This window comes from Cricetulus griseus, chromosome 5, assembly GCF_003668045.3.
Source record: "Cricetulus griseus strain 17A/GY chromosome 5, alternate assembly CriGri-PICRH-1.0, whole genome shotgun sequence".
Lineage (NCBI taxonomy): Eukaryota > Metazoa > Chordata > Mammalia > Rodentia > Cricetidae > Cricetulus > Cricetulus griseus.
The window spans coordinates 179,112,587-179,124,558 of record NC_048598.1 but is presented as its reverse complement, the minus strand read 5'-3'; the positions used below and the strand labels follow the sequence as shown (position 1 = coordinate 179,124,558).

Below are 11,972 nucleotides of genomic sequence, written 5' to 3'. Positions count from 1 at the left end.
TAATTTCATCTCACACAGTTGTACCATTATTTGTCTTCAATAAGGCTCCTGCCTCTGAGTTCAGGATATAACAGGAAGACATGCAAATAATGCCCTCCTCTGCCAATGAAATGCAGCCCTGATACTGCAGCTCTGACAGAGGTGACCAGCACTGGACTCCCTGGTCCTCCCATCCTGTGGTCATCACTAAACATGCAACACACAGCATGGAGTTGAGACTGAGCGGGGTTTTCCTTGTTGCTCTTTTGAAAGGTAATTTATGTATAAGAAAAGACACTGTGTGAGTGGACTTGAGTGAGAGGGACGTGGACATTTGTGAGAGTTTACTGACAAGATTCTCATTTCACAGGTGTCCAGTGTGAGGTGAAGCTGGTGGAGTCAGGGGGAGGCTTGGTGCAGCCTGGAAAGTCCGTGAAACTCTCCTGTGCAGCCTCTGGATTCACCTTCAATGATACCTGGTTGCACTCACTGGGTCCGCCAGGTTCCAGGGAAGGGGTTGGAATAGGTTGCACAAATTAGAAACATAGATTACAATTATGCAACAGAATATGCGGAGTCTGTGAGTGGCAGAATCACCATCTCAAGAGACGACTCCAAAAGCAGCGTCTACCTGCAAATTAACAACTTAAAAGCTGATGGCACCGCCATTTATTACTGTGCTGCAGACACAGTGACAGGACTTCAGTGTGAACCTGACACAAATCTCCCTGCAGGAGCGCTCAGGACCAGCAGGGGGCGCAGGTCACACATGGAGGGAGGGACAGGGCAGGAACAGGTGCAGACATGACTGAGTGCTGGTTTATGTGGTCACAGCTGTCACCCCATCTACTGGTTTCTAAGGAGGCGCTCTGTGTTTATGTTCTTTGGGGTTTGCAATAACAGAGTTCTCTTCTGCCACAATTTACAATATACACACCACGCAGTCTAACGTGAATTGCATGGAAATATCTCACCTCTGATTGCAGAAATGACTCTAATGCTGACACAGCATCAAATGCTGAGTGAGGTCTGCAGTATTGGTGATGATTTTCCCTCATGCTATCCAGTTAGGACAGTGCTTGGGGTTAGGGGAGTCACAAGGGAGGTGAGACCACACTCAGTGACCCCCACACCCTAACAGGTCTAAGGTCTTCTGTTTCCCTGAGGACTGTGCACATCAGACACAGAAGTAACTGGTTTGTATTTTCCCTGATGCAGTTACTTCACCTGTAACTTTCATCATAGTGTCTCCCGTTACATTTTGTTCTTCTAACTCCTTGTCTTTGTTCAAAACAGACATGAGCCAGTTACATGAAACTCAGCTGAGGCTTAGGCTGTCACTCTATGGGACTCTGGGAACATGGTTAGTGAATTAAAAAGAAGGAAAAGAAAGTTTTATGGCCATGAGTGTTCGCAGGTATGGTGGAGGAGAACTTTGTTTATTATAGACATATAGGAGAGCATAGCCAGAGGCATGGACATCTGGGAGAGTCCAGAGTGGACATTACCCTGGGTCATGTGAGGAATGGGGGAGGGTTGGGGAGGGAAGACAGAGGAACCAGGTGAAGCTGCCACTGGGCACAAAGGAGAGATGAAAAGGACCAGGTAACTGAAACAGTAGGATTAAATACAGAGGAGCAGCTCAGGTAGGGAAGCCCAGCCCAGGGCTGCAATGTTTAGGGAAGGTGGAAGGACTTGCCAGCCAGGAGGAGCCTGTAACCGGTAGGGTCTGAGGAATACGGGAAGAATATGGTGTCCATTTACTGCCTTGATATGTTAAGTAGGCACCTCATCCATTTGTCCCAGGTTTGAAACCTGTATCCCAGTCTATTATTGATGATAAACAAATGATTAGGAGCTATGTGTAATCTTCTCTACAACTACTTCCTGCTGACACTGAGGCATCATTGTTGGGTGGGGTAATGTTTGATTGTAATAAAGTCCATGCCAGCCTGGCTAATGGTTAGCCAGGCATTTATTTAAGAATCACTCAGGGATAAATGTAATAAGGTAGAGAACCACCTCACTCTTCTACCCAGAGGCGCGGAAGCTAAGACCTGATCTGCAAACACCACCCACGACAAGAGCTCCCCTCCCAGTCTGCATGCAGAACCTGAGACTCCAACAGAAAGGAGCTACTACCTCAAAGACTATTGGATGGATGAGTTCCCACAGCAGTGTGGGAACAAAGAAGCTGGAATGCTGACCCTGTCCAGGCTGACCAGGCTCTGAGGTAAATTCTAGGACTATGGACATGTGGACACTTGTTGGAGCAATTTGTGAGGCAGGACCACCTAAGTTGAGCCACTTTAACCTTGTCCCAAGTTTCAGAGTTGAGAGAATACCTGGAGCTAGTTGCTGGAACAGTCTGCAATATATTTTAAATCTGATGCAACAAATAGACTAGGCAGAAAGGGTAAAATCAGAAGTTTGGGGGATTTTTTGTCTGTGTGTACATTTGAAACTTTTTTAGTTCCATGGACCTTGTGATTCACAGAGAGGGGGCCAAGAGCAGGGGACAGGGACAGAGACAGAGACAGTGAGATACAGAGTGAAGGACATCCCACCCTCAGGAGTAGGGAAAGTAAGCAGGAATACTAGGGAACACAGAGAAGCAGAGGTGGCCTGAAAGCATCCCTGACTGAGGGAGTGCTTTGGTTTATCAGGAACTGGAAGGCACACAGTGTCCCAGGGGCCAAGGACTCTGACCTGGTAACCTATGACATGTGCCTCTCAATGTAGCAGGACTGGAAAAACTCCATGATTCCTGGTAAAATGTGACAGGTAAAGAGGTAACAAGAAGATGAATTTTCAAAGGTTCAGTGACTTAGCATGCCATAATTCTCTGTAGTCACTCTGCAGTAACAGTGTGTAGTGATGAGCTGGATCCAGCTGCCAGCAGGGAAGTCGATGGTGTTGAGAGAATTATTAGTAATGATAGAGGCACCGCTTACAATCAATCTTTGACACATCATTCAGTGCTTCAAGGATAACAAGAGCCTATTTTCCTGAAGATGAGCTCTGTGAAGATTGAAGTAGTTGGAATATGTTGCTACTCAAGCTACACTTTGAAACTTTATTGTAAGCCAAGGCATATCAAGACCAGCAGGGGTCACAGTGTAGCCACACATCAGCAGGATAGAAATGAGATGAGGGCAGGAGGGGACATCACTCTCTCTGTCGACTCCTTTTAAATGTCTGTTAGCTGAATAACACAATTTGCAGTTGGTAAGTGACATCTCCAATATTCAAACACAGTAAATACTGCATGTTTTATTAAGATTTGTTGTTGGTGTTTGAAAAATATCTTTCCTATATTATTTTTAGATCACAATTTCACTACCCAATTCCTCCCTGATCTTTAATGCCTCCTTACCACTCAACTTTACAATGTTTCTATAAAAAGTCAGCACACAGACAGAAAAGAAAAGGATAAAACACCATACATACACAGACAGACAGACAGACTGACAGATACACACACACACACACACACACACACACACACACACACACACACACACAAAGGAAACACACAGTGTTAACAAGCTGGAAAACCAAATATTGTTAGTTCATCAGAGAATAACACAAATTCTCCCAAATGAGGAGCTTTTGAAATATCTAATCACAATTATTAAACCCATCTGAAACCAATATTTTTAACCAAGAATACTAAGTATGTGATGTTGGCATTCTATTTCTAAGTATAGGGTTTAGTTCAAGACATATCCACAGGGTCTGCACAGGTCTCAGGAATGGCTGCTTCCACAGACAGGATGAGGATTTGGACCTCAGCATCCTGCTGACTGACCCAGGTGTCCTCCACCTCCTTCCTCTCCAGCTGGACTAGGTTCTTATCTAAGAAGCACCCTGCTCATGAATAAGCAAATCATGTGAGTCTATGTGGTAAATACAGGGATGTCCACACCACCAACAACACATGATCAGTGTCCTCTCCACAGTCACTGAGCACACAGGTCCTCACCATGGGATGGAGCTGGATCATCCTCTTCCTGGTGACAGCAGCTACAGGTAATGGCTCCAAGTTCCAGACTTGAAGAGGGGCCATGTTCTCAGGTGACAGTGACATCCACTCTGCCTTTCTCTCCACAGGTGTCCACTCCCAGGATGAGTTGCAGCAGTCTGGGGCTGAGCTGGTGAGGCCTGGAGCCTCAGTGAAGCTGTCCTGCAAGGTTTCAGTACACATCTTCTCAAACTACTATATACACTGGGTGAAGCAGAGGCCTGGACAGAGCATGGAGTGGATTGGATATGTTTTTCCTTATAATGGTGAAACTAAGTACAATCCAAAGTTCCAGGGAAAGGCCACAGTAATTTCAACAAAAATATCCAGCAGAGTCTTCATAGAGCTCAGCAGCCTGACATCTGAGGACTCTGCAGTCTATTACTGTGCAACACACAGTGTTGCAACCACATCCTGAGTGTGTCAGAAACCCTGGAGGAACAGGAAGCTGCCCTGGGACTGAGATGACAAAGAGGATCAGCCTGGCGACTTGCTCAGAAATAATCATTCCTAATGTCTCTTTGTGAGCCTCATCCCTCTGGTCGTATGGGTTCTATGTGTAATTTTCAAAATTACAACTGTGAATAAAGTGACATGAATTGAGTTCACCACTGTAATACAAGGTGTCCCCACACTATCCTGACAGTGACCAACCCCAATGGAATATTTTCTCCTTATTAAATCAATGCACAAAATAAAACTCTGATACTGCACAGTGACAAAATGTATCTTGATTCTGAGAGACTGGAAGTTTTGATGGAGTAGCTTTGAATACAATATAATATGACTTTTACCATTCAAAACTACAGAAATAACATCAGACCACACCGAGACTCCTCTCATAGTCTTAAGTCTTAAGTGATCTGTTTGTTTTTCATCTCAGACTTGGCCCTCCAGCAGAAGTTCTGGTCTCAATGAATATAAGAGATATTCATATCAAAATGCACAGTCACATAAGTGTAAATCTTTCAGTTTGATCAAAATTATTATTGAATTTCCTTTAGTAAACTCATTTATCAACACAGCATATATGTATATGTATACACACACACATACACACACACACACACACACATATATATATATATATATATTATGTGAGAATAGGTTTAAGATTATACATAATTCTTTAATTTACTGCCTTCCTAATCCTAGTCTGCTGACCTACATTCTCAAGCCTTCCTTTAAAGAACATTGGCCTACACTGACACAGAGTTCTCTCTCATAGCCCACTGGATACATAGAGGTCACCTTATTCTACAGAGCATTTAATTGTGCATAAATGGCTGAATATGGACCAGCACAGAGACACCTGTGGTATTTTGAGATCTCACAGGTTTGATTTAGTAAGATGACACTTTGACTCAAAAAATTAATTTTGCATGTTCGTTCCCCTTAAAATTATTAATGCCATGTACTTCAAATGGAGGAAAGTTATGTGCTGAGTATTTTGTGGCAAGCATGAATCCCTTGGAAAATTCTGTTAGAGACTGCTCAAAACTATGTTGACTTTAAAGCAGTTTGCTGATTCAGTCTCTTTGAGTTTATATGGACTCTCCTCAGATGATTTAGAGTGTCTTTCCTGATGTCCTCTGTCTACTGTGTCTCTTACATTCTTCCAGTCAAATATTCGGTGAGGTGCTCTGAGCTCCGAGGGGTGGGATTTTATGTAGAAATCTCATGTATAGCTGTGGCATTCAAGGCCCTTCTTTCTACAAAATGTCCATCTTATGTTTCTGTATTTGTTACCATCTATCTTCACGGGACTCATGAGTGTGTGAATGAGTTGGTCTAAGTTTCTTCGGATTCTCTTCTATTAACTTTTTTGATTTGCTTTGTCCACTTTCAGTGCGTTGTTTTTTGTTTGTTTATTTGTTTTGCTTTGTTAATATTTTTACTTTGAGAAGTCTCTTAATTTCTAATGAGAAACAAAAAGGGAGTGGATCTTAATGGGATTGGTAGGAAGGGCCCAGGAACTGTAGAAGGAGGGGTACTGTAATCTGTGTGTGAGAACTCAACCAAGCCTCTTCTCAGAACCAGCAATAGGCATTGTGGATCCTTCAATTCTTTAAAAAGTACAGGGCAACAGAAGCAGGTATAGATGTTGTACATTGAGGAGATTTCACCAAACCTGTGGATTTCATTGCCAGTCTCAGTACATTCAGAGACCATGATGTAGCTGACATGTGCAATCTCCATGCTGCAACACTGGAGGGGTTATTAATTAAATAAAATTCATAGTGTGGTTACCAGTATCCAGAATGGATTCATACAGCTGCTGGATAGGACAATAGTTCATGAAAGAATTATCAGTAAATCACAAGGGTATCTGAGCTCCAGGACACTGGCCACGTTTTGGGAAAAGTGTCCTAGGAGTTCCCAGCTGACACCAGAGTTGAGCACATTCCTTCTGGTCACAGGTGTTGAATGGACAGCAGCCTCCAAAGCTCTGTGCCAGTGTCTGATGGGCGTAGGATGGTCATGCAACTCCTCAGCATCACACATATGGTTGACCACAAGGAGATTCAGGTGACCCTTGAACTCTTGAAGTGTGATTCACTTTACTGAACTTGGATGTGGTGACTGGATTCTCACTGGGATGGAAGAGCTCTGTACACACAGGTGTTGGTATGAAGGAGGAAGAACAGAAAAAAAGCTAGAAATCAATGTGTGATGTGTTCCTGGAAACCTCCTGCTCACTTTTACATTTATTGCACTGGATCTGCACATATTCTAATCCTAATATGACTTTAATTCAAGAGGTTAAGCTAATATATCTGTTTATATTCTCACATGTCCCAGAATTTTGTGAATTGTAAGAAGACCTGTCTCAATACTACTTAAGTTGGCATGCACTCTTGTCCACTGAAACCTATGATAGCCATCAGCATCCCATGTACTGGAGTATGAAATGCAGGTTTATAAACAGAGATAGTGGAATACCAGGATAAACCCATCCAGCACCCTGAATTGTAGGGATGAATGTTCCTCTATAATGAATAGATCTAATCTGACAGATCTCAAGACCTCATCACATTGATCCTGAGCAGTGACAGATGAGGAGACGTGCACCACAGGGTTCCCAGCTCCTTATATCCAGCAACATTAGGTGCATCTGATTCATGACCTGATATTAGAAAGAAAGGTGTATTAATAGCCTGAATTTATGTAGTATGTACATTTGTTTTAATATAGTAGCTATTCTTCAGACGTTTAAAGACACATGCACACATAGTCCTCAATAGTGTTATTGGATTGTCCTATTGGGGAGCATATTCAAAATCCATCCATCTTCCATGAAAATGTTCAGTTTCTGAGAAGCTCAACTAACACATGCCCTGTCCAAGAATAAGGGGCAATGATGATAGTACAGAGACAACTTAAAATCAGTCACTGAAACCTCTGGTCAGCATCTCCAGACAAACACTAGGCCTTTCTCCCTGCAGTAAGCTCCTTCAGCACTGAAGTTGCAGGGATAAGTTACTGCTCAAGGGAGACAGCGCAACTTCAGTGTAGCCACGACATACCATCGTGCAGGGAGCTCAGACCACCAGGGGGCGCAACGGAGCCAAAATCCCCAGCAGAGAGATGAGGTTGGTGTGGAAGAGACACTGTATCCTCTGTGGTTTCCTTTCTTGAGTCTACTGTTGACCTGTACCTGCTGTTGTTGACATGTGATGTTTCCATTATCAAACACAGTAAGGATTCTTTGTCAAACTATTTATGGGTTCATATTTTCTTGTTAATAGTATTCTGTTTTCACTGACATTGACTTTTTCAAAAAAAATTGTACAATGAATTCTGATCACTGAGTACTCTCCACCTATTCTTCCTAGGAATTTCATGCATCTCCTCCTAGCCAAATCTACACCTGTCTTTGCCTCTCCAGGAACAACAACAACAACAAAATAGATAAAGAATATCTTAAGAAAGGAATCAACAACCAGACTCTGAAGGATATACTCACTGATTCCTGAGACAATCCCAACAACACTGTCTACCTCCAATAAACATTCAAGATTTGAGGACACTCCTGTGTTTTACTGAGCTAGAGTCACAGAAAGGGGACCTCCATGTGAGCTCTTACATAAACCCCTCCACAGATTGGCTCTCTGCTTTGTGTTTACATAGAAGATGTGAACTTTCAGATTTCTGCTCCTGCCACCACTCCTGTCCACACAGAAGCCTCCTTATAGACCCAGTTAGCACAAAAGACCAATTACCAGGTACTAAGTCTGAAGAGTGTTTCTTCTTAAGTCCAGAATCACCATCCCCAGAACCTTGGAGTCTACAGCAGGAACAGTGAGGAGGAAGAATAGACAGGAAGAACCAGGAGGGAGGGACAGAGGAAGTGAGGAGGGGCTGGGAGGGCACAGCATTGTGGGACATGGGTGGGAAGGATCAAAATACATCATATGGCAATTTAAAAAACAGAGAAAAATAAAATAAAATACATAGAAGTCCATGGGACTGGAAAAAACTATTTGCTTTGTTGGGATTTGAGACACAAACATTCAGGAAACAAATTGCTTGCCAAGGATTTGTCAGCCCTTAGTTCATCAGGAGCCTCATTTGATTCAAGTCATCACTGTATACAAAGCACAGTTCTAGATCATCAGGGGTCTGGGCTGAGAACAAGGTTCTCTCTATAGAACACCTGGGCACCAGGACCCTGAAATCAGCTGGGGTAACATCAACTGAAAATTCCCCCAAGGCTTTGCTCTTATCACTTCTCTGTTAGCTGAAGTGAAAATGATCATTTTGTTTTATACAGTCATTCCTGGGGTTATTAAATAGATGTATCCGAATCCCTTCTACTCCGAAGAGACATGATGAGGCCAATCTACACCTGCTTTATGTGCACATGGTTCCCTTCCACCCTGTTACACATCTGTCATAATCATCCCTGGAGAATTTTCCAGCTGTTCCTGTTAGAAGAAAGTCACTGACAGGGCAACACCTACTATGCACAGGGGCAGGGAGCTCCAGGGGAGCCAGGCAGCAGACAGAAGTCCATATCCACACTCAAAGGAAATGCAGGTCAGCAGGTGATTCTGGCCTCTCAGACACGAGAGGCCCTGATGAGCAGGTGCCAACAAGGGACAGCAAGAGAGGTTACTGCATCGACCCAGAGTTTCCTCCTTTCACTTACCTACATATAACCCTGTTAAGTATATGAAATCCAAAAGAGAAAAGGTTTGATCACTTAAGGGCCAGATCATAAATGACTTCAGATCACCAGTTCACTACACTTAGTTACTTTAATGAGGTCCCTTTCCCTGGTACTGCCACAAAAATGAAAATGCCATAATCCACCAACCCTCTTAGCCATAGGAAGCACAGTTTCTCTAACAGTACATTTAATTACTCCATTGGACAATTGGGACCCAATATCTCTTCTAATAAGGGGTGGCTATTCCAAGGGTCCTCTTGAGCCTGGACTGATCGCACAGCCACCAAGGAAGTTCTACTTTCTCAGGTTAACTGGAGAGTTGGGAGGTCACACAATCATGTCACTAGAGACCAGGTAACAGACTCCTCTCCTTCCTGAGGCACATGCACTCTGCACTGCCTTTCCTAACAGACATTACACAGAAAGCACAATGAAAATAAATTAACGCTCATGAAGTTTTATTACAAATACAATATGAATAACATTTTAGTGAAATCATGCTTACACTGTTGCTTCATTTTCTCTCAGGTATTTACACCATTAACTGCTGCCCCAAGGGCTCACACAACAGAGCATGAGATATAGAAAGAATATATGCAAATATGACCTCCCTCTGCTCATAAAAACCATCCCTGCCCTGACCCCGCAGGTCAGGCAGAGGACTCTAGCCCTGTCTTCCCATTCAGTGAACAGCACTGAAAACACGACAATCAACATGGGGTTGGTGCTGCACTGGGTTTTCTTTGTTGCTCTTTTAAAAGGTATATAACACGGGATACTGAGTGTGTGAGGAGACATGAGTGAGAGAGACAGTAGAATTTGTGACAGTTTCTTCATCAGGCTCCTCTCTGTTTGCAGGTGTCCACTGTGAGGTGAAGCTGGTTGAGTCTGGTGGAGGATTGGTGAAGCCTGCAGGGTCACTGAAACTCTCCTGTGTGGCTTCTGAATTCACCTTCAGTAATGCTGCCATGAACTGGGTCTGCCAGGCTCCAGGGAAGGGGATGGAGTGGGTTGCTCGCATAAGAACTAAACCTAATAATTATGCAACCTATTACCCGGATTCGGTGAAAGGCAGATTCACCATCTCCAGAGATGATTCCCAAAGCATGGTCTACCTGCAAATGAACAACCTGAGAACTGAGGACATGGCCACTTATTACTGTACAAAGCAACACAGTGAGGAGTTTTCACTGTGAGCCCAGACAAAAACCTCCCTGCCGGGTTCCCATGACCAGCAGGGGGCGCTCAGCACACATTAAGCCCAGGTTCAGACATAATTGATTTATTTTTTTTCTGTTTTATCTGGGTATCCTCTCAATTTACTGTATTATTGGGGGATCCTTTTAATAATTATAGACTCAGGAATTGATCAGAGCTTCTAAAATTATGACTTCTGTTTTGACGAACATTATTAAAACAAATATGCCATCTAGTCCTCCCTGCACAAAATACCGAAAGTCTATGAGAGAAGAGTGATTCTCCGTGGTCAGGTGTTGGGGAATCTCTGGAGACTCACATGGACTTTTCCCTCATACTGAGGTTAGGGCAGACCCTCGTCTGGAACAGTGTTAGTAATTCAGAGCGAACCAAGAGGAAGTTGAGACAGGCTCAGTCACAGTAAGCATCTGAGTTGCCCAACACCCTCTCCTCTTCTGCACAGCTGTTTATATAAGGCTAAGAAGTGATAACATTGAAATCTTCATTAAATTACTTTCATTACTCCATTCAACATGGTGTCTTCTGCTTCTATGTTGAATTAGAATATTCTAGTTCTGACCTCTCTGCAGTAACTCAGAGCTCAGCCGCTCACCTGGAGCTAAGGGATGGCTGCTGTGTGGTCTGGGCAGAGTACTTCCTGTGAGCTTCTACTGTGGAGACTCAGATCCTGATCTGGTTGCCTTTGGTTATGAATCCATTCTCACTATATTCAGAAGTTTCATGCTCAATCTATCTCCAAGACTCAGAGATTGAGCAGTTTTAAGTTGACAACACTGACCCATAAGTGTCCATGTTGGTAATAATGAGAGTGTATGCTTCTACCAGTATTGGGTAAATATTTTGGAAAAAATATTTTGATCTTGAGGAAATTCTCATATTTACTTGCAAATGAAAACATATGGATAAATACATGAAAGAAAACAGCCACTCAAAACTCAAAATGAATTACAAGTTAAAATAAAGAAAATGTTATTTCCTATAATCATCTGGCTCATTGGAATGAAGCTCACATACTGAGCACCCCGGAAGTGTAGACAAGTAAGATTAGCAGGTCAAGGGTAGTCTCAGGACACAGCTGGTTCCAGGGCACTTGTGACCATTTGATACCTTGTTTTAACTAGGAACAAAAGGAAACCATGAGGCTCCTTTCAACAGTCTTACTATCTGGATTACTTCCAGGGTCCTGGATGAATCAATGGGTCACAAACAAAACACCTGTGTCTCTAGAGTTGAGATCCTCTTCCTGGGTGTTCCCCTTCAGGAAGAGCCTGCATGACGTGAGAGAATGGAGGACAATGACTGGAGAAACTTTGCAGCTGTCACAGTGTGTCAGGGATGCATTCAAGGATCAGTTCTCCCTGAAGCTGAGCTCTGCTCCCACTGAAGACACAGCCCTGCCTTACACTGCAGCAGACACAGTGAGCAGGTTCCCTGAGTGCCCAGAAACAACCTCAACCAGCAGGGGGCGCTGTAGACCCAACTTTCACTGGGAAAGAAAATGTAATAGATGAGAGAAACATCTGGAGAATCAGGAAGTCCTCAGGGATCCTAAGGTTTCCTGTCCTGACCTCAAATAAC

General features: G+C 43.4%; 1 pseudogene and 1 gene segment (V, D, J or C); both read left to right on the top strand.

The window, feature by feature from the left end:
- Positions 1-206: 206 nt before the first annotated feature.
- Positions 207-787, top strand: LOC113836155 (annotated as a pseudogene).
- Positions 788-9,891: 9,104 nt separating this feature from the next.
- LOC113836154 lies at positions 9,892-10,372 on the top strand. The segment is given in 2 exon segments: positions 9,892-9,937; positions 10,035-10,372. Coding segments are annotated over 2 exon segments (384 nt in total).
- The last annotated feature ends 1,600 nt before the right edge of the window (positions 10,373-11,972 follow it).